The following is a 21,529-nucleotide window of genomic DNA, read 5'->3' as shown; positions in this document are numbered from 1 at the left end:
CTTGTACGTGGCTAATCAATAACACCACAGTGTTTATTGGAAGACACATCGTTACTGGCATAATTAACAGCAAGACGATGCTATAGATAGGAAAAGCCTACTTTTTAAATAAATTATCAGCATGTTTCACCAAACCCACTTTTCATTTTCTCAGCCTATTGACCTAGAATTCAACCGATCAATATGTCACAACACTGCTCTTTATTCGTGAAATGTAATACGGGAAAGGATACAGACCTGCAGGGCCACAGCAAAACTAATCAATGCTTGGCACCACCAGCTCCTATTGATGATATTCAATATAGCAAAAGATCCAGACTTGAAAGCAAACTGTTCAACTAATCAATAGATCACAGCACAGCCTCTTAGCGATGCTATGTTTGGGAAGGGATGTAAATGGACTGCTGCTCTGTGAAGCAGATCAATGCAGCTTCTTATTGATGATGTTTTCTTTTGGAAATGGAATAAGGGGCAGCGCAGTGGTGTGTGGTGGTTTGTCATGAGCTAAATCCAGTAAAACCTCTCAGCGTGGAGGTCAAAGAAGATGCGAAGCGTGGGATCTCGCCATGAGCATGTCAGGACACTGACGTGAAAAGAAAATGCTTCGCTGATTGAATTCATGCAGGACTAAAAACACTGCATGCTTCCTCTGGTCCTTTGGTACAGACATCCACCTCAGCATGAATCAGGCCAAAATTTTATTTGTCCGTGACCTGATTAATGCAAATAATGAAAATTCAAGTGTAAAATAAGCCTCACTTGTACTTTGAGTTTAGGGTTTATTGGTGAATGATAGCGTGCTAGCATGCTAAAACACTTAGGGTAACCAAGCTAGATGTTATAGTGACTAAAGATGTTAGCATTATCTTGATAAGCATGTTAGCGTGATGGTGTTAGTAAAGAATTACTGCACCTCGTCTAAAGATGAATGGACGCCAACATGCACTGTGTCTATAATGGTTTCCAGGAAACTACACTCACCAGCAGTTTCAACAAAACTGGCAAAACGCACCACACTGTGTTCAACTATTGCACTGAAAAGGGTTTTAATTTTTGCATGTATTTCACAAACAGGTGCTTTATTTTAGCTCGTTTTAGCAAGTGTGATGTCAGGTAAAACTCAAGGGTCAAGCAGTTCATTCCTCACACACACGCAGCACACACACGCAGCAATGACTCAGAGGCTTATTACATCTTTTACCTCAAAGGTTGGATTGTAATAAACCAATCTTTAATTTTCTCTCCCTCAGGAGCTGGAGGTTGGTCCCCTCTCACCTCAGACAGGTACCAGTGGTTGGAGGTCGACCTGGGCGAGCGGACCAAGATCACCGCCGTCGCTACTCAGGGTCGCTACGGCAGCTCTGATTGGCTGACGTCGTACCTGCTGATGTTCAGCGACACGGGACACAACTGGAAACAGTACAGACAGGAGGACAGTATCGGGGTGAGTCCACGCTGAATAAAGGAAGTCTGATTATTGCAGCCAGTGTTGTTGGAGGACATCAGCTGAGCGCTCAGACTGAAAACAGCACCGGTCAGTGACAAAACTCAACGACGCTGCATTTTTTTTGTTGTTGGAAGCATCTGCTTGAGGGCTACAGCAGTCCTTTCCTCCAAATGGATGAACAGGCTGAATTTTTTACCTTCATGCTGTTGTCCGTCTAAATATAATCTAACACAGGGGCTGTTCAGCTACAATAGACCGTCCCAAACAGAGTGATGTTGTCAAATCATGTAGAATATCTGAAGTGTAAAATTACAAAAAAAAAAGAAAGAAAGAAAAAAGAAAAAGAAAGAAAAGAAAAAAGAACAAAAACAAAGAAAAAAGAACAAAAACAAAGAAAACACTGACAACTGAATGTGTTTTTAGCATTTTGAACATAATGCACTGCTAATATATTAAAACAAAACATGGCTTTCCTTTGCCACTGTGACGTGCAAATCATGAATCTATGATCTTATTACAGTCCATGAATGCATGTGGAAGACATTATAGGTGTGTGATTCCCTTTTAAACAATATGTTTTCACAGCACAATGTAGACGGGCCAAATGGAAGACAATTAAACCATTAAAAACAAGCAGAGCAAAGGCCCCAGTGGTGCGACACAGTGCCACCTTACAGCCAACAGTACTGTAGGCACAGTATCATGGAGTCAGTGTGAACAAACACCTCTGAGCTTCATTACGACTAATTTTCCTGGACGACCACAGTCATATTTACAGTGGACATGGTGTTTAGCAGCACTGGTCTGCAGGGATCAGTCCATCCTGAGGAGATAATCACAGTCATCAGGAGCCTTTGACTCTTCATTAATAATGGATGAACCAATGAAAGGGCTCTGCTGACGGCGCGGACCTGTTGCCAAAACACTTAAGCTGCTGTTGATGGACACAGAGCGGAGCAGAGAGGCAGCCGAGCGCCACTTTTCGGGGCTGAGAGCGTGCACTGCAGCCTGCAGAGCTGCCATCAAGGAGGAGAAATGCCAGTGTCTTTGGTGCTTTCACACGCGTGTTCATCTTCTTATTTTGGTATTTCCAAAAACAGTATGGAGCAGAGAGTGACAGTAAAGACAGGAGGCTTGCAGTGCGGTCATCTCTTCTCTGGTTTAATTTATTCTTCATATAAATAACATAAAGAACGATATAAAGCTAGCCTATGATAGCATAAACAGAAGTCACACATAGAAAAACGCTCAGGGTTTCAGACATCATGTGAGCTAACAGAGATGCACTTTGGCCTTACTCCAGACTGTAAACTGTACCGTCAGAAGCTCGTATGTGTCGAGCTGATTAATGAAGAAGTCAGTCAGATGCACAGCAGAGGCGGTGAGGCTTCACCTCCCACCTCCTGGTACACACACTCCCCTTCAGCGTTTCCCCATCGCGCCTGTGTTGTGTTTGTCCCGCTGTGGTGATGGTACATGCTTCAGTCTGCAGCCACAGGAATAATAAGCAGTTTGGATCTTGTTTGTGTAGGAAGCAAACACAGCGATGGATCGTGTCAGCCAGTTCAGAATCTGTCTGAGTTTCTCTCCTGCGTGCTCCTCGTGGGCCTCATACCAATTCAAACAGTGCAACTAATATGGAAAACAGCCAGTTTACCAACAGCGAGCACGGACGCTCGGCAGGGTAAAACCACCTTTGTTACAGCGAGCAGAGAGGAGCTTTGGATTAGAAGCGGAGGGAATCCAGCTAATCTCAGCACTGGAAGAGCAGAGAGGCTTCTCACAGCTTAAAAACAGGTTGATCTGACGCTCGGCATAAACTGAGCCCAATCCCAGTCACATTTCAAAGTGTTCCTCAACCTCCGAGCTCAGAGTCCGTCAGAGGACGGAGCTGCTGGATCAACCTACAAAGGAGACCAGGAGTTTTCTCTTTTACTCTTTTCTTTACATCCTCATTTCATTACATTCAGTCTTTTTGTTAGCTTTGAGGGGGAGGTACTTAGGATAGGAATAATACAAAGTAAATATCTTGCAAACTGTCTCGTAAACTTTGAAACAAAGGAGCCGTCTTGAGTGCAGGATGAGATGCACATAAATATCAACAGGAGGAAAACCAGAACTTCTCACCTGCCGTTAACACCAGCTGTTTTCCTTTGCACAACACCATCCAACTTCAGCCCTCCAGTGCGTCTGCCGTGTGAATTCACCATGCTGAGACCGTATGGATGGCAGTAAACGCAGGTGTGAAGACAGGAAGCTGAGCGCCGTGGGAGATGTTTAGCCTCCTCAGTGTGAACACACTTCCTGTTTCTCCTGCTCTCTGTCTTTCGAACACTTTGAGAGACTCAGGTCATTTTTCTAGAAATAGACACGATGCTGTTTTCTCGCCAATTTGCTGAGCTGACGGCTCCTCTGGTTCATCAGCTTTGAGGAAAAGCTGCGTTCAGCGGCTTGGTCTGAAAAAAAGCTGATGCGTGAGTCTAATGGATGACTCTCAGCTGTACAGTATATTCACATATATGCAGTATATACAGTACACACACACACACACACACACACACACACACACACACACACACACACACACACACACACACACACACACACCAAATATTTGCTGGTTTTATGATTTTAATACGCTGCTGTGTATTTGCTGCTCTGTGTGTGCGTTATTTGTGTATCCAGAAAGTGAATTTGTTCCTTTCAGCTGGAAGAATAACTCAGGTTCATTAAAGCAATTTGGGATCCAGATACAAACACACACATGCACACACACACACACACTCACCATAACACACTATGCTCAGACCACTATGTTATATTACAACACGTCTCTCCTCATCATATGAGGAGATCTGGCTTCACTCTCTCATGATTACAGAGGAATTAATAAGTTAATTATGTGTCTAAGCTCTTATTCAGCAGTGGGAGAGTCAGTTAACCAGCATGTCAACTTCAAGGGGGGGATGTAATTAGGATAGATGTCCAGATGGGAGAGATGGAGAGAGATGAGAAGAGCTATCCATCAGGCAGTCAGCCAAGAGTCAGGAAGGAGACAGAGCGATCCGTTCAATATTTAGATTTCGCTTTTGGCAGAAAATGTTTGTTAATCCAGAACGAAGTCATATAAAAATAAGGCATTTCGTATATGTAAGATTTAAAAAACCTCCACTTCTTCTGATGCACATTTTCAGTTTGCGCATTAAAGATGTTGGAAATTTGAAATTAAAAAAACTGAAGAGATCACAAAAAGCTTGGCCTGGCTGAGGAGGAAACAGCGTACCGCTAAAAAACAAAGCACAATGAGAACAAACAGAGAATAAATCATGATGTACTTTAAACTCTTAAATGTCCACCAAATAAATACATGAACCAGTTTTTCCATTACGTCATCTACAGTGGTTTAACTGGAGAATCTGACTTCAGAAGTAAGCTTAAAAGTAAAGTGCACTCAGTTTTCATTGTGTCTGTGTGTTTTCAGTCTTTTCCAGGTAACAGTAATGCAGACAGCGTGGTTCAGTACAAACTGCAGCAGCCGGCCATCGCTCGCTTCCTCCGCCTCATTCCTCTGGACTGGAACCCCAGCGGGAGGATCGGACTCCGGCTGGAGACCTACGGGTGTCCGTACAGTAAGTCTGTTTCACCGGCAGTCTGCAGCTTAGAGCCTGAAAATACTTCAAATACTTAACTGATCAGAGTGCTGTGTAACTGTAGACATCGATATTTTCACAAAGAAACTGACGAGGGGAGGCGGTGCAGGTGGAGAGATTGGCGGAGAAGCTCAGGTGAGGGGAGTGAAACGGGAGAGCAGGAAAGGATCTGATTGGCCGGGCATCGCAGCGTTAGATTGGCTTCTGTTAAAACAGTTTATTTCACAGTAAAAGCAGATTTTTGCTCTTGTTTTAAGGCATATGAATAATCCTGAGCAAAGTGTGGACAGCTTCAGCACTTTGCTAAGATAACTACATGTTTTAATAAAGGCGACTAATCCAAAAATACCTTTGTAATGTTAAGCTTTAAGGCAGACCTGTGGGAAAGTGCTGTGTGCAGGCGCTTTCTTCTTCATCTGGTCGACTTTCAGTTGGTTTCATTATGATAATGATGAACTGTTTCCTCTGAACACTTAATAATCATTTAAAGTGACTTATGCTTTCTCTTATTATTCTGTGTGTACACCTGTTGTGTTACTGCTTTACATGCTGTTACCAACACATCACATCACACCTTTTCTTCCTGCTAAGTTTTTCATCCTTCATACATCGAGACAGACGAAGGCGTCCTGCCAGCTGTCGTCTCCCGCCGCACGTTTCCATTCTCACCTCCACACTGATGACCATCGTGTTTCACACTTTTCTCTGAGACGGCAGGAAAACATATTTTGTTCACAGTTTAAATAACTGCTTTCATTTGCGCTTTGTGTGCCTCACAGCAGATTTGCGGTATTAACTCTGCTATCAGCGCAATAAAGAAACCACAAAGTGTTTTTACAGACGTTAAAACAACATCTGACTCATTCACCGTCTGTTTTCCAACAGATTTTCAATATTCTTGCTACTCTTATGAGGGAAATATCCCAGTTTCTTCTTAATTGTATTCATCTACCTTTTATTTTAAAGGAATAATTAACACATCTCCTATCACCTAATTTCACCATGAAAACACATTATCAGTTTAATTAGCTGTTAGCTGATTAAAGAGCTTTTTCAACAGAGAGCATCACAAGTGAACTGCACAAAAATAAGATCTACTGCGTTTAAGACAGCGTCCGCACTGCAAGACGATGCTGAGTATGTGTTCCAGTCCAATGTCATAAAATCTATAGAGACGCAGGTTGTGTCAAAGCAGCCCCGTCTCCTCGGAAATAGGTTTATATATCACTAAATGGTTTTCCAATTACTCTGTGCTGGCACATGTAATCGCTGCCTGGATTATGTTCGGAGCAGTTTTCTGAGTGAATGAATGGTCACATTTATGTACCGCAGCACAGCCACAGGGACGCGGTGGGGGTGGGGGTGGGGGTGGGTGGACAGAGGAGGACTGTGACACCAGAGACTGTGGTTTGCATCCTGAGTCCCGTCTGTTGTTCAGTTTAGGCAACAAAAACTTTTTCTGTGTTAAATCGTAGCATAGCCACAAGAAGTCGTCACTACGAACACATGATTGGACAATTTTGTGGAAAACATATGAAACACGTTGTCAGTCAACATTTCACTGATAGATTCAGTGTATTGTGAGATGTCTGCTTTACACCAGCGTTAACTCATTGCATTACAATATTCGCTGTGGCATGTTAGTTGTATACAAACCTGATTACACGGAGACGACGTTGGACGAACTCAGGATTGGTCTGAATGCTTCGCTGTCCTTTTCCTCTGTAACATGCTCACTGTGAAGTCCTCACTGCTCTCTGCTTTGTCTTCCAGCCTCTGACGTTGTGAGTCTGGACGGCGGCGGCAGTCTGGTGTACAGGTTGAGTCCCGGACTGAGGCGGACGTCCCGGGACGTCGTCTCCCTGAAGTTTAAAACCCTGAGGAATTCTGGGATACTGCTGCACGCAGAGGGAGAGGGAGGACTCAGCCTCAGCCTGGAGCTCGAGAGAGGAAAGCTACAGCTGCTGCTCAGACGAGGTACAACGCAGCAGATCCTGATATCTACTGATACCAACATCTATTCACGCTGATACGCGTGCTGGAGTACGACACGACAATCTGCTGGGGAATGATAGCGGATAAAGGCACCGCAACCAAATCTACCTTTAGAGACGGGAGCCTTAAGAAGCTTATTTTGTTCATCCCCAGTGAAGTGAAAATGCAGCAGTAAACCCATTTCTTCCAACAAAGAACATGATGTTTCCATCTGTACCATCAGACAGACACAGAAACGACTGTTTCCATTAAACAAAAATAAAAAAATAATAATAGCAGCTGAAACAGTTTGATCAGCAAAGAGACGTTTTGTTCTTCATGGAGGACTTCATGGCTGCACTGGTGCAGAACGTCTGCATAAAGTGCAGGACGGTATAATCCACTCTGAAATAACTTTAGATTGGTTGTGGTTGGGTGAGATGGGCAACGCGCACGCTGTCGTCTGATTGGTTTAAATCTTGGCTCACGCTCCGCTGCTGCATCTCTGTCTCGTTACAGCCATGATGGATGGTTCCCGTTCACTGTAGCATGTGTTAGGGCCGGACTGAGCGAGACGTGATGCACGGCTTACTGTACGGAGCTGTGTGTGTGTGTGTGTGTGTGTGTGTGTGTGTGTGTGTGTGTGTGTAAACGGGGTTAAACCAGAGGTTGTCAGGCTGCCATGCTGAATCATCACCATATGGCTCACCTCTCATCAGGAGCCCCATCTGGCTGCTGGAAGACTTTTTCCATCCATCCATCCATCCATCCATCCATCCATCCATCCATCCATCCATCCATCCATCCATCCATCCATCCATCCATCCAACCGTCTGTCTGTCCATCCATCCATCCATCATCCGTCCATCCATCCATCCATCCATCATCCGTCCATCCATCCATCCATCCATCATCCATCCAACCGTCTGTCCATCCATCCATCCATCCATCCATCCATCCATGCATCCATGCATCCATCCATCCATCCATCCATCCATCCATCCATCATCCATCCATCCATCCATCCATCCATCCATCCATCCATCCATCCATCATCCGTCCATCCATCCATCCATCCATGCATCCATCCATCCATCCATCCATCATCCATCCATCCATCCATCCATCCATGCATCCATCCATCCATCCATCCATCCAACCGTCTGTCTGTCCATCCATCCATCCATCATCCGTCCATCCATCCATCCATCCATCATCCGTCCATCCATCATCCGTCCATCCATCCATCCATCATCCATCCAACCGTCTGTCTGTCCATCCATCCATCCATCCATCCATCCATCCATGCATCCATGCATCCATCCATCCATCCATCCATCCATCCATCCATCCATCATCCATCCATCCATCCATCCATCCATCCATCCATCCATGCATCCATCCATCCATCCATCCATCCATCCATCCATCCATCCATCCATCATCCGTCCATCCATCCATCCATCCATGCATCCATCCATCCATCCATCCATCATCCATCCATCCATCCATCCATCCATGCATCCATCCATCCATCCATCCGTCGCCTGCTTCATCTACCTCTACCTCCCTCTATCACGTCCTTCTCTTTGCCTCCTCCATCCCCTCCATCTTTACCCTCGCGTCTCTCCTTCTGTTTCTTCATCCATCCATCTTTCATCCATCCTTTTCTCCGTCAGTCTCCAGGTTCTCTCTAACTCTTCAGGAAAGACAGAGTCCGACAAAGACGGGGAAAGGAAAGGAGCACTTTGTCATATTGAATATGTCATTGCCACGGTGGTGGAAGTAACTGAGGACATGAACCTTTGGTACTTTCAGCGTATTTTGATGCTTTTTGATGATTTGACTCACGTTGAAATCTGTCGTTTCACTGTGACTTTAATGGCCCGGCGACCTTGGTGTCATTATGAATCTTTACAGACAGACTGTTCCACCCTAAAGAAAGACGGTCGCCGTAAAGAGAGACTGCAGCTCAGTGAGAGAAAACTAAAGCCGTCCATTGAACGATAGAAGAGAGTAAGAGCAGCTCTGCATCTGCTGCTTCAGACCAGCGATGAAAACAGCAGTTAGCATCCTCTTCTTCTTGTCTTCCTCCGTCTCGGTCCCTCTTACAACTCCTCTATGTTTTCCACTTTTTTGATCTTTTTTTGCTGCTCTTCATCGTTCTGTCTCTCATTATTTCTGTCCCTGCCTTCCTTTCAATCTTTTCTTCCTCTGCTTCCTTTCCACCCTCTCTCTGTCTCTGCGTAGGCTTTTTAGGTTACAGATTGTGTAATTCAGGTCATCTGCTGTGTGCATTGACCCTGAGCTCATGCATGGTCCGCTCTGCTCTGTTAACAACACTAACGCATCCAGGTCTGACCCCCCGGAGCAGAAGCAGTTCGCTTTATGAGGCAACTGTGCGTAACAGCCCAGCAACTCTGTCCTGGATAACAGGAAACAAAACGCCATGCTCCACAAAGTGATGGCAGATTTGGGTTTGTTTGTTTTTATGGTCACATAATGATGTTTTTGTCACATATGAAGACTTTGACTCCGGTTTAAACATGTAGTTTGAAAAAAACACTGACAGCTCAACGAGGACAAAAAGACAAAAACAAAGTGAAGCAGGAAATCAGTATAAAATAAACAATATATACAAAGAATGGTGAGGCAATACACAATATATAGACTGAAATGAGTGAGTGATGACTGTACATATTAAAAAAAAAGTAATATCTTGTCTTAAGCTGTTCGCTGAGTAGTGTTGAAGAGTCTGATTTCAGTGTTGTTGGTCAGCTCACATTCAGTCCTGTCAGGCTGTGTGAGGGCAGAGAGCTCTGACGTCCGCTAGCTGCTGTCCAAACCGCTGAAATGAACGTGGTGGTTTGACAAGATTAATGTCTGCTATCCGAAACCATTCCCCTCTGCTTTACATTCATCAACATGTCAGGTTAGTATATTGTGTCTCTGTCGGCTCATAACTCAGCGCAGTCCTTTCCTGTTACTTTGAGTTTAGGTGGGTGCATCCTGTGCCAGCGCATATCTTAGAAAAATATCAAAACTGACATGATAACCATTGTGGGACAACTTCTGTATCAGTCTTGCTCGTGTCCTCTGCCTTTAGTTGATGCAGAATGCATGCTGGGATACTTGTCCACCACTATAGCGCAGATTTTTAAAGGCCTTGTGTAAAAGACGTAATACAGAGTTCCCTCATCAGCAGACATGAACATGCAGACACAGTGGATGTAGCTTGACACTTTCCTTATGAGATACAAAGTTAGTGTGCAGACATATTTGCTTTCCCAAAGTGTGTTTACAGTTTCAAAATTATGTTTGGAGCTGATTACAGTGGCAGCAGTTCCTGATACGTCTGTCGTAGTCTTCCTGTGTAATCATGTTTGGAGTGAACAGCTGTAATGATTTTGCTGACAGCATGTTCAGCAGACGCTGCACGAGAGAAGCAAACACATCCAGCCGGACCCTCCTCGACATTTACAGGAAATTCTGTAGCTAATAGCAGTTTCTTACGTGGTGTTTATCCAAAGACTTTGTGAAGCATGTTTGCTCCAAACTGCTCTCACTCGCAACTCATCACGTATGGACACTTAGTCGGGACCTCTTGGTTTCCCTTTTTAAGGCAGGGGGTCCCTTTGAGCATAAATTTGAGCAGGATAGCCTGATTGCCTTCTATAAACAGCGTGTTCTCACCCCAATGCCTCGAATAATGTAGAAAAGTCCACCTGTGGAGGAGGTTTGGGTGGTTGGACGGGTCAAGCACAGGACCTTCAACCAGCCGACGTTTGTGTTCCGTGTGAAACCAAAAGTGAAGTTTTATTTGTTATTATTTAACGTCACGTGTTTTGTTGCCTAAACCTAACAAGGTGCGACAGCTTTATCACTGTTCTCAGCTAGCTTTATTTTGAAAGTGTAATTGGATGTTGCTAAACGGATGTAATTGTTATTGCTAGCTTGACCGCGGAGCTCTGCATAAAATGATGCTAAAGGGGGAACCAGTGCCCTAAAAAGTGACACAAAGCATCCCGACCAAACGTCTGCATGTGAGCAGTTTGGAGTAACAGTGTGTGGACTTTCTGCTACAGTCTCCAGATTCACAGTCTGCTTCAGCCAGCTGCATATATGACCAGCGTACCTCAGCTAACGAAGCACATTGAAATGTACAGCGCACGCTCACGCTCCAAAGAGGAAAATGTTTGGACTTTTGAGCCCTCGCGACCTTTCTTCTGCGCTACCATCACCCTGATCTTTAAATTTTTCATATCTGCTGACCCGCTGCTTGTTAATATTTTCCATGCACATTCACGCTCCCATCAGGAAGTAACCTATTGATTCTTGATGACCCTCATCTCAATTCACATCACAGTCTTGCTGAAGGGCTCACTGACGGTTGGTTTCACACAGAAATACAGCGTTATTTTTTGTTGTTGTTGTTGTTCCACGTCAAGATTTTTCCCAATTAAAAATTTCTTCTCCCTGATGACAACGACAGAGAAAAGGAAAGAGAGGGCTCCTTATAATAATAATAATAATAATAATAATAATAATAATAATAATAATAATAATAATAATAATAATAATAATAATAATAACTTTCTATTTGTTTGCCCTTGGACCTCTCTATTGATTCCTGCTTTCTCTTTGCAGACATTCAGCCAGTAATTAAATCATCCATTCAGTGAAACTCTCAATCATAAGGTCCTCTGCACCTCTTCTCTCCCTTCAACAACATCTGATTTGTTTTTAAGTCTTGTCCTGGTGCCTCTCATATTGATCTCTCTGTCTTTCTCTTTCTCTCGCTCATCCAGACTATAATCAAATAACTCATCACAATAGCTGTTGACAGGACAGACTTCCTCTGCATCAGAGGTCCACATCCCAACCTTCTCTCTGCACATAAAGTTGTATTTCTCATCCGAGCTGTAATCAAATATATCATCCCACAAAATGGGCTGAAGAATCCAAAATACATTTGTCCATCATCCTCCGAACTGTCTCTGGTTTTCTCTGAAGTTGGCATTGTGTCTCCCCGAAGAATATCTAATACATTTTTAATGGCCGACTGTTCAGCTTGTCTCTCAGCAGAAATACAAACTTTCTCTCCCCATACTTTGGGGGATGCAGAAATGGATCCACTAATTTGGACCGGCTGCTGCTCATCTATCATTAATGATGCCTCTCCATGTTTCCTCTGCAGTTTTTCAAATTAGGGATTATCACATATTTGGCTTCAGTTCTCGGCGCACATATGCAGATGTCCCGTCGTCCCTGATGAGATGACAGAGGCTGACCTCGGCGCGCTCCTCTCTGTGGGATGCTGGGGAAATTAAAATATTATTTACATTGAAGAAGCTTGTATTGGGCTGGTGTTCATTTCTTTGCCCCGGTCAGCTAATGTAAAACGATCTTCCTCCTGAGATCAGAGAATCACATCTTTATACTTCCTCTCGTCGCCCCCCTTCCTCCTCCTCCTCCTCTTCGTCATCTCTTCCAGGTAAGACTTCCTCCCATGAGCCCCGGCGTCTCGCCTCTCTCGGCAGCCTGTTGGACGATCAGCATTGGCACCGTTTGGCGGTGGAGCGGCGCAGCTCTCAGCTCAACCTCACTGTGGACAAACACACCGAGAGGGTTCAGATCCCTGCAGAGTTCAGCCGCTGGGACATGGAACAGGTGGGAAGACACACACACACACACACACACACACACACACACACACACACACACACACACTCAGTGTACAACCACTGAATGTATTGTTTAATGTGCAACCCTCTGTGTGTGTGTGTCTTCGTCCACATACAGTTGAGTGTCGGGGCCGTCCACAGCCTCGGTTCTCAGAAACCAGTCGTCTCCAGCAGAAACTTCCACGGCTGCCTGGAAAACCTGCTGTACAACGGCCTCAATCTGATACAACGAGTGAAACACAAAGACCACCAGGTTACTGTGGTGGTAAGTTAAAACACAATCTCCTGCTCCTGCTTAGATCTTCTGTGGTCATGGAGTGAGGTGGACACAGCACTGTGGTAATCTGGAAGAAAGGTCAGCTTTCCAGCAAACCAAAGACCGGATCAACCAGCATGTTAGTCTACCGCATGTCAGGCTGCAACATTTCTGTATTTATCATTGATCCGTAGACCCTGAGAGTTTACAGGACGGGCACAGCATGGATGTTTAGCTGAGCAGAATTCAGCTTTGCTCTTTTAAAGTTCAGTTTCTTCTAACTCTCTGGACTCTTTTTGTGCTTTTATGCTTTTATGTGGGAGGTTACAGCATCAATCACTGGACCAGGGCCACCGAAACCGAAATCTACCCAAGCTGCCTCCATGAAATTCCTTTTGGTCGTTCAGACGTTGATAAAATATTCTGCTTGGTGTTTTTTTTTTTTGTGACTTTGTGATCAATAATTCAGCACAGTGCATACATAAGCGCGGAGTATGCATGTATATCTTTTATTGTTCTTGTGGGTTATATTTTATTTTGTTTTAAGTAATCGGATTGTTTGTTTTTTCCAGCAGTGTTTTATTGGTCAGCCATTTGTGTGTCTATGTGTGTGTGTGATCCCCTTTGTCCCCACTGGCATTCAGTCATAGTGGTGAAATACTGGCTTGTTATTCTGGATGCTTCTGCTGACGCTAAATGAAGGCAGGACAAAGGAGCGTCGACGGTGGTTAGACTGTCACTAATGCCTCCTCATCGTGGCCATTAGGACCTTCAGATGTTTCTACATTCACGCCGAGTGGAGCAAGCTTATCAGAGAGAGGCTGCGAAGCGTTTCTGCCGAGTAATAAATGCTATCTCATTACAGCGCAGGCCCAGGCAGCAGAGAGGGGAAAAGCGTGAATTCTTGGTAAAGAGATTAAGAGATTTCACATGCATGGCTGAAGAGCTAATGGAGGCGATTTTATATTGGTACTGTGGCTCTTGAGGTGTTAGCCACATGTTATGGTCCAATTTAGCCCAGAGACTAAACGGTGCTTCATGTGGCTCTGTTAGGGGCCCTGATGCAAAGAAAAGAAGAGCGTGGATGAAGGAAGACTTTCGCGTCAGTGCTGCAGACTTTCGAGGGTGTTAAGGCACTCCAACATGAGTTATTGTACATCACTTTAACTGCACCACAAAGGGCTTTTAGATGTCATCTGTGTTTCCGGAGCATTATAAAGATAGCAGACTGATATTCCCAGCAGAGAGCCGGGACTGTAACGTATTACCCCTGCGGCTGCAGCGGTGGACCCGCTGTCATTACCACTACTCAAAACAATGGACTGTAACAGAGATGTCAAGATATTGTAGTGCTGGGCTTACTGTATGCTCTCTTTCATTTTCAATCTTTATCTCTTTTACCTTCAAGCTGGGTGACTTTGGTATTTTCAGCTTGCTTCCTGATCTTATTCTAAGGCTTGCTGTTATCATTATGGTAATATCGACGTCCTCTTTAAGGAGACTTGCTGATGAGATCACTGCGACAGAGGTCACAGCGACACGCCCTCTGCAGCTGATTAATATTCATGTTTTGTGTTGTTTTATCTCTCTAGTAATCACTTTTTCTGTCCCACCTCCTCTGTCTCTCTCTTAGGGCAATGTGACCTTCTCTTGTGCTGAGCCAGTTTCCGTCGCCGTCACGTTCCCCGGCCCCCAGAGCTTCCTCCGGCTGCCGGGGGCGACGGCGTCCTTCCTCGGGGGCGTGTCCGTGGGGTTCCAGTTCAGGACGTGGAACAAGGCGGGGCTTCTGCTCACCTTTGCCCTGCCTCAGGATGGGGGCGTGGCCTGGCTGTACCTGAGTGAGGCCAGGCTGCGGCTGCAGGTCCATAAAGCTGGCAGAGCGCTGCTGGAGCTCAGCGCAGGTCAGTCTGACGCCAAACGCTCACCTGCTACACCTGCTACACCAGAGGTTGGGAACCTTTTCAAGGGCCATTTCAATTTTTATAACATCCTTCGAGGGCCATGCTAAATTATTAAACACATATATCACACTAACCTCTAATCTGATGGCTGGAGCTGCTTCTCTTCAGCTTAATTCTGGCCAAGGCAATGAGGTTTCTCACTTCTAGCAGGTGATTTTATCAACTATAGCGAGCAAGCTAATTAAGCTAATATTAGCGTGGTTGATAACGCTGTCTCTGGATGACTGGTTTCCAGCTGTCGAAGCTAGGATCCTATAAAAGGGCTTTCAGAAATGCATGTGATAGCAACATTCATAATAGCATGCGAAAAGACTGAGGATGAATCGAGTACAGAGCAGGAAAAAGCTGCTACCTTCAACTCTGATAGCATCGTGGACCAGCTTCCATGGAGAGGGGAAATAATACACAGTATGTGCTGGACATGGCTATTTTAAACCTGTCACCCCACAAACTAATCCAACAATCTGTTAATGATGGCTTTGAACGCAGCTCTTGATTACTCCTGTAGGTAATAAACTACTTAGCTGGGCATGCTAACATTTACAGCTAATGTTAAAGCAGATGAAAACACTAGTTGATCCATTCCTTACACTTTTGGTCACATGGTTTGGTTTTGGACAGGCGATTAAAACCATCAAATCTCTTTATATGACTCTCACAAACCCCATGCAGGCCACTTCAGCACAGAGAAATCTTGACAGATTTGCCATGACTAGTTCCAGTTGCATAGCTGTGATTGGACAATTGCAGGTCAGATATTGGTTTAGTAACTGATCACTTCTAATGTTTCTCTAATAATCTGGGGATAAAGATTGAGCCAACAAGGACACTTAAGCACTTCTTTCTCTAACAAAGTCTCCAACAATTCCACTTAGACGTCCAGTGTTTAACTAATCGTCTGTCTTGTCCTTGCAGCCAAAGCTCTGGTCACACATGCGCATCAGTCTGGCGGATGGCAGTGCAGTCGATGGCACTGTAAGACGACTGGGGTGTGTTCTTGAGCAAAGTATTGTCAGTAAGAAAAATAGAGGAGATAATGAGATATTGATTCATTCCCTCAACTCCTAACCACACACAGATTCACAGGGCAGCCATCGCCCGGCTGGTACTTGTTGCAGGTCAATCACAGACGATGCAGGAAATAAAGAAGATGGCCGCGTGTGATCTGCACTCACCTGCTCGCGATGGCTTCTCAATCCATTTGTACCACGTCTACCCACCAGCAGGCACTAATTTACTCCTTACCCAAATCGTTTGTTAGTCCTGACTGATATTCTGAGAGAAAGCAAGCTGTTTGCAAACAGTCCGTTTGGTGCATTTTGGCAGGTGGTGATGTGACACAATATCTAATTTAGTCATTACTGCGTCAGTGCTCGTGCTTGGCTGCAGCCTTAGAGAAAAATCATGCTTGGTCAGCATGTGCTGCAGGTCCTAATGGCTCGATGTGCAGCCATGGACACCGAACAAACAATAAATAAGAAAACAATTAATGTGTATTTCATTCCCAGGGTCCGCTCTAAACGACGGCCAGTGGCATTCGGTGGAGCTGAACGCCAGACGTGGTCGTCTGAGCATCACTGTGGATAAAGAAGAAGGAGGCAGCGCTCATGCCAGCCCCTCATTTCCAGTCACCGTCGACAGCCACCTCTTCTTTGGTGGTAAGAGTGGAACAGATCAGCTGCATCTTTCTTAGAAATTAGACCAAGTGTGAAACAGCCATGTGGACGCAGACTGATGTAAGGACCTGAATGAAACTGTAATCAGTGTAACTGACAGACCGTAATGCAGTGTTATATTTTGGAAAGTTATGGTGAAATTAAACAAAAAGGTACATCTGCTATCTATCTATACGTCTTTCAGGATTTTTAATCTCACTTTTCTCGTTAGATTTCTGCTCGAGAGTGATGATGTTCCAATGCTTGTCCCTGGAAACTCATTTTATGTGACGTGATGTGTAATAGCTCTCGTGGACTCTCTTCTTTTCAGGTTGTCCCGCTGAAGACGACGCGCAGGAATGCAGAAACCCCTTTAATGTCTTCCAGGGCTGCATGCGTCTCCTGACTCTGGACGACCAAATCGTGGACCTGATCACGGTGCAGCAGAAGCAGCTGGGAATCTACAGCGACCTGCAGATCGACATGTGTGGAATCATCGACAGGTCAGCCGCCAGTGAAATGTTCTTCGTCATTTTTGTAGCTTTGTTTGGGCAGAATTCAGCGGCCATGATCAATGCATTTGCTTGCAGAGGTGAAGTAAACGAGCGCAGGGTTTTGTCTTATTTTGAGAATCTAGCATGGAAGGAGATATTATTTCATCCAAAGTAAAAGAAGAAGAAGCAGTGTCACAAAGCTACCAGCAGGGCCTGTTCCACTTCCTGCTCGGACCCATTAAAGTGTCTATTTTTAAATTAAATTCAGTGCATTATCTTCAGTTCACTTCCTGTAATCAAAAACCAGCTGTGAGGCTTCAACCCAAAAGGAATTTGCTCATTGGACCTAAAGTCGAGCGCTTTAACTACTCGGCCGCTCATATCTAACCGTGACTGACGTTGTCTTCTGAAACTATCCCAAGGCTTCAGTGGGAACGTCATTACATGATGTCCAATTACTGCATCGCGTGTGGGTAAATACGTCCTTATACATCCGACAGGCCTTTGCTTTTGCTGTCGTCTGAGGATAAATAAAGTCAGTTGGGAATTAGTCATAATTCATGAGTCCCTGTCATCATGAGTGGCGGTTAAAAGATTGTTTTTTCACCACAAGTGTCGTTTTGTTGTCAAGCATCTTCAAAGCATTTTTTTGTCTTTCACCTGTTTCTCATTTAGACAGAAAACTGGTGAAAACTCTTTCTCCTGCAGCCTCTAAGCAGAATTTAATGAAGGTCTCCAGACGTGTTGTGGTAAAACAAAACTTGATTGTGACAGAAGAATATCAGCATTGTTTCCGTCAAACGCTCGTGTGTTTTCTGAGATGTTCTTTGTGCCCTTGATTGTTTTATTGTGCACCTTTTTTTTAAGAAGCAGCTTTTCTTGTATTGAAACATCATTTTTCTGTCTTTTTCTCTGTATAATGTATTTGTGAGGTGAAGCGTTTTAGAAGGAGGCTGCAGCGTCCAGGACACACTCAGCTGCTGCAAACAATCCTCAGCCTGCACACACACTCAGCATCTCCACAGTGACGCTCATCGTTATTGCTCAGTGGTGTTACAGCTGTGCTCGTACCAGTCAGCTGTTGGGCTTTTTTTTAGCCTTATTTTAATAGAAACTGCAGAATAATGAGCATGATTCTGAAAAGAGACGTTCAGCAATCACATTTGAGTGTAATATAAGATTCTATTATCTGCTTCTTTTCCATTTTTGGTTCTTTTGTGTCGTTGATTGGCACATCAGGCCGAACATCAGTATCAAATGCAATTATAGTAATGAGTGGGTGGCACAAATGGCAAGTTACATTATATAAATGTCATTTCCAATGGAGCCCCCACGTATCTCCAGAGATGAAGGTAAATCAAGGGTGGGTTTGGATTGCACAACCATCACCATGTCAACGTCTGGCGATACAGTTATGTATGACAGGCACAGGGAGAGAGAGAAAAGACGATTAAGTGGCGAGAAAAAGAAAGAGGGTTAACGAGCTTATTGGCTGCCGTGTGAGGCAGAAACAGAGACGAACTCAGAAACACTTTGAGGAAAAAGACGACGATTTGAAGAACAGAAATGGTGAAAACCAACTCCAATGGAAGCAAGAGAATATTTGCGATCTGTCAATATCGATTAGGTTTCAGAGGCACAGCTGTAACTTGTGTGACACTGCCAGCAAAATAAAGGATCGGAAGTTGAACTGAGTCTTTTTGGACTCAGTGGTAAATGTTTCCAATGTTTGTCACTGCTGGTAAGATGATAAACAGAAGTATAAATACATCATCAATGACAGTGTGAGAAATTCGACCTCAGGACTGGACGAGGCAGAGGGAGAGAGGAGGAAGACGAGGGAGCGCAGGAGAAATCGTTTGCTGCTTTGGTGTCGTGCCAAACAGGAGCACAATTAATGAGACAATTACAGCAATTATAAAGCCCCCTCTGGGGTATACCACACACAAACAAACACACACACACACACACGCGCCACAAACACAGTAACCTGCACATACACGTACACACAAATATTGCACCCCATGTATCTTTGCCAGATAAGAAGAATCTGCTCGACTGCTTTTAATTAATGTGTCCGTGTTTCTGCGTTCATCAGATTATTATGTTCAGCAGAATACAGTTCCTGCACAGATCTGACCCCCCCCCCAAAAAAAGAAAAAAAAAATCCTGTTTTCAAGGAAAGAGAGAAAAACATCTAGCACATGCTCTCACTGTAATCCTGCTGATTGAATTTCAGCCCATGGGATATACTGTAAAATGGACTCACCCACACAGCTTCAGTGTTGTGGTCGTACTTCAGAGCAGGTTATTATACTGTAGCTGCAGTGTGTGTGTGTGTGTGTGTGTGTGTGTGTGTGTGTGTGTGTGTGTGTGTGTGTGTGTGTGTGTGTGTGTGTGTTTTATGATTGTTGCCAGTAGCAAAAGAGTACTATTAGCCAAAGCAAACACTCCATTAAAAGCACAAATGGAGCTCAAACCGCTTCACTTCAGCACCTTGTGCTGCATCGAAGCCGCCTGCTCGTTTTAGGTCACCTGATCAAAGTGTGAGCACGTGAACACACACGAGGAAGTGACTGTGAGGAGGCACGTCAGGGTGCGCGTGTGCTGTCAGCATCATGACAGTAATCGTTATTTTTACGCTCTGTTTACCGTCTTTGCACTGACTGACTTTTTGCATTTGTCTAATTACATCAGTTACACCACTCAGATTACAATATTTCATCCCCTTCCCATCCTGTGAAAACCACGTATCTCTGAGTTTGGTGATTTTGAATGTGAATGCGAACTCTTGAAAAAGCCTCTTGGATTAGCTGGAAAATGCATCGTCACAAAGCTGAAAGCTGCTTACTTTTTAAAGATTGTAGAGATTTAGATGCTGCTGTGGATTAAAATATGCAGCAGTATATAAAGTAAGTAAAATGAGCTCAACCTTAAATATCTACAGGCACCATGCACAGACATAAACATCAGGTATAAAACATTTTTATACATGCTTTAAATACGTGATACTGAGTTTTTAAATGCAGGGCTTTTACTGCTGAACTTAACAGCACAGTGTGGACCTGAATATATCGTTCACCTCTGGGTTTTTATTGGCTGTGAACAAAATGCAGAGTCTGTCGTTCTCTCATCCTGGAATCAACTCTGAATTTTGGGTTTGGTCGGGTTTAACTGACCGTGAAGCTCATAAGGCGCTGCAGGTCGGAGGGCGGAGGCTGCACTCAGACTCAGAGACGGGGAGGTTGTGAAGAACAATGTCTTTAATGGACAGTTCAATTTCCGACGTGCAACAAAAGAGTAAAGATGATCCGACGGCAGGTAGAGAAAGCAGGCTTTGCACTCCAGCATGTGGCTGGAGATCAACCTGACACACAGGTATCAGGACGGCAGGTGAGCAAACAGAGAAGTAAGAGATGATTTGATGAATACGGGGTGGAGACCCGGCGCTTAAATACTGCTGAGCAGGTGATTCTTGATTGGAAGATGAGCGTCAGGTGTGATCAGGGGACGAGGAGGAGGCGTGGGTCGACGGAGCCAATCCGCCGAGTGTGCAGGAAACACATGACACGCAGCGAAAAGCAGACTGCAAACAGTCAGTGTTTAGAGGCTGGGTGGTCGTTGGCTGCCTCAGAGCCAAATGTGAACATTGTGTTTGTGTGAATGACGTTTCAGTGGGCTCGATGAGGCTGTTCGCAGCCTGAGAGGGACTCAGCTGGCTGTCCATCTGTGACACTGCGTTGTTTTGTCTCTGCAGGAGAGTCAGGCTGTCAGAAGCTGTCAGCGTTCTGTTTCCATGATACATGCGTGGGAGGGGATTGTTTTGGGTGGAGGGTGGATGGCTCTTTGTTTCTTCTGTTTCTGTGTGGCACCATGTTGTGACTGATTTTTCTTGTTTTATTCAAGGGAGGTCTCCAACTCTTCCTCTCCTTTTCTTTTTCCTTCAAATGCACCTTCTTCATCTTTGCTATCATTGTCATCATCGTCATGGCTGAACAAACGAATAAACACCACCTCCAGAACTGCATCTGCTCACGCTGCCAATAAATAGACGTAAACGTAAATGCTAAATAGCTCACTTTAGATCAAAGCAGTATTGAGATAAACGGAAGTAAAACAGACTGACAGGCTGCTGATTCGGGGCTTTTTCTGAGGTAGAGGGGGGAGCTGCAGGTTCTGTGCGATCATCTTTTTCCTCTTCCATACTCCCGCCTGGCTTTGCAAACACACACTCAAACACATACGCTCACATTTGGTGCTAAAAACATCCATTTCTGAATATTACGGTCTAAACAGAAACATGCAGCTTAACAGCCCCACAAATAGCAACACACAAATGCACCGTACTCACTGACAAATGATGATTGAAGGGGTTGTTGTAATTTGTTTTTACGTGTGTGTGAATCAA

General features: G+C 44.5%; 1 protein-coding gene across 1 annotated transcript in view; it reads left to right on the top strand.

Moving 5' to 3' along the window:
- LOC139338528 (contactin-associated protein-like 4) overlaps window positions 1-21,529 on the top strand; it is an 88,899-nt gene that overhangs the window by 32,939 nt on the left and 34,431 nt on the right. Inside the window, exons 3-10 of the mRNA XM_070973644.1 lie at window positions 1,251-1,444; window positions 4,929-5,076; window positions 6,871-7,074; window positions 12,566-12,741; window positions 12,874-13,020; window positions 14,645-14,912; window positions 16,481-16,630; window positions 16,959-17,130. Of these exons, the coding sequence (XP_070829745.1) occupies window positions 1,251-1,444; window positions 4,929-5,076; window positions 6,871-7,074; window positions 12,566-12,741; window positions 12,874-13,020; window positions 14,645-14,912; window positions 16,481-16,630; window positions 16,959-17,130 (1,459 nt within the window). The remainder of the gene's footprint in view (window positions 1-1,250; window positions 1,445-4,928; window positions 5,077-6,870; window positions 7,075-12,565; window positions 12,742-12,873; window positions 13,021-14,644; window positions 14,913-16,480; window positions 16,631-16,958; window positions 17,131-21,529) is intronic.

Source organism: Chaetodon trifascialis, chromosome 11 (genome assembly GCF_039877785.1).
Source record: "Chaetodon trifascialis isolate fChaTrf1 chromosome 11, fChaTrf1.hap1, whole genome shotgun sequence".
In the NCBI taxonomy this organism is placed as follows: domain Eukaryota; kingdom Metazoa; phylum Chordata; class Actinopteri; order Chaetodontiformes; family Chaetodontidae; genus Chaetodon; species Chaetodon trifascialis.
This window is presented reverse-complemented; position numbering and strand designations above follow the sequence as displayed.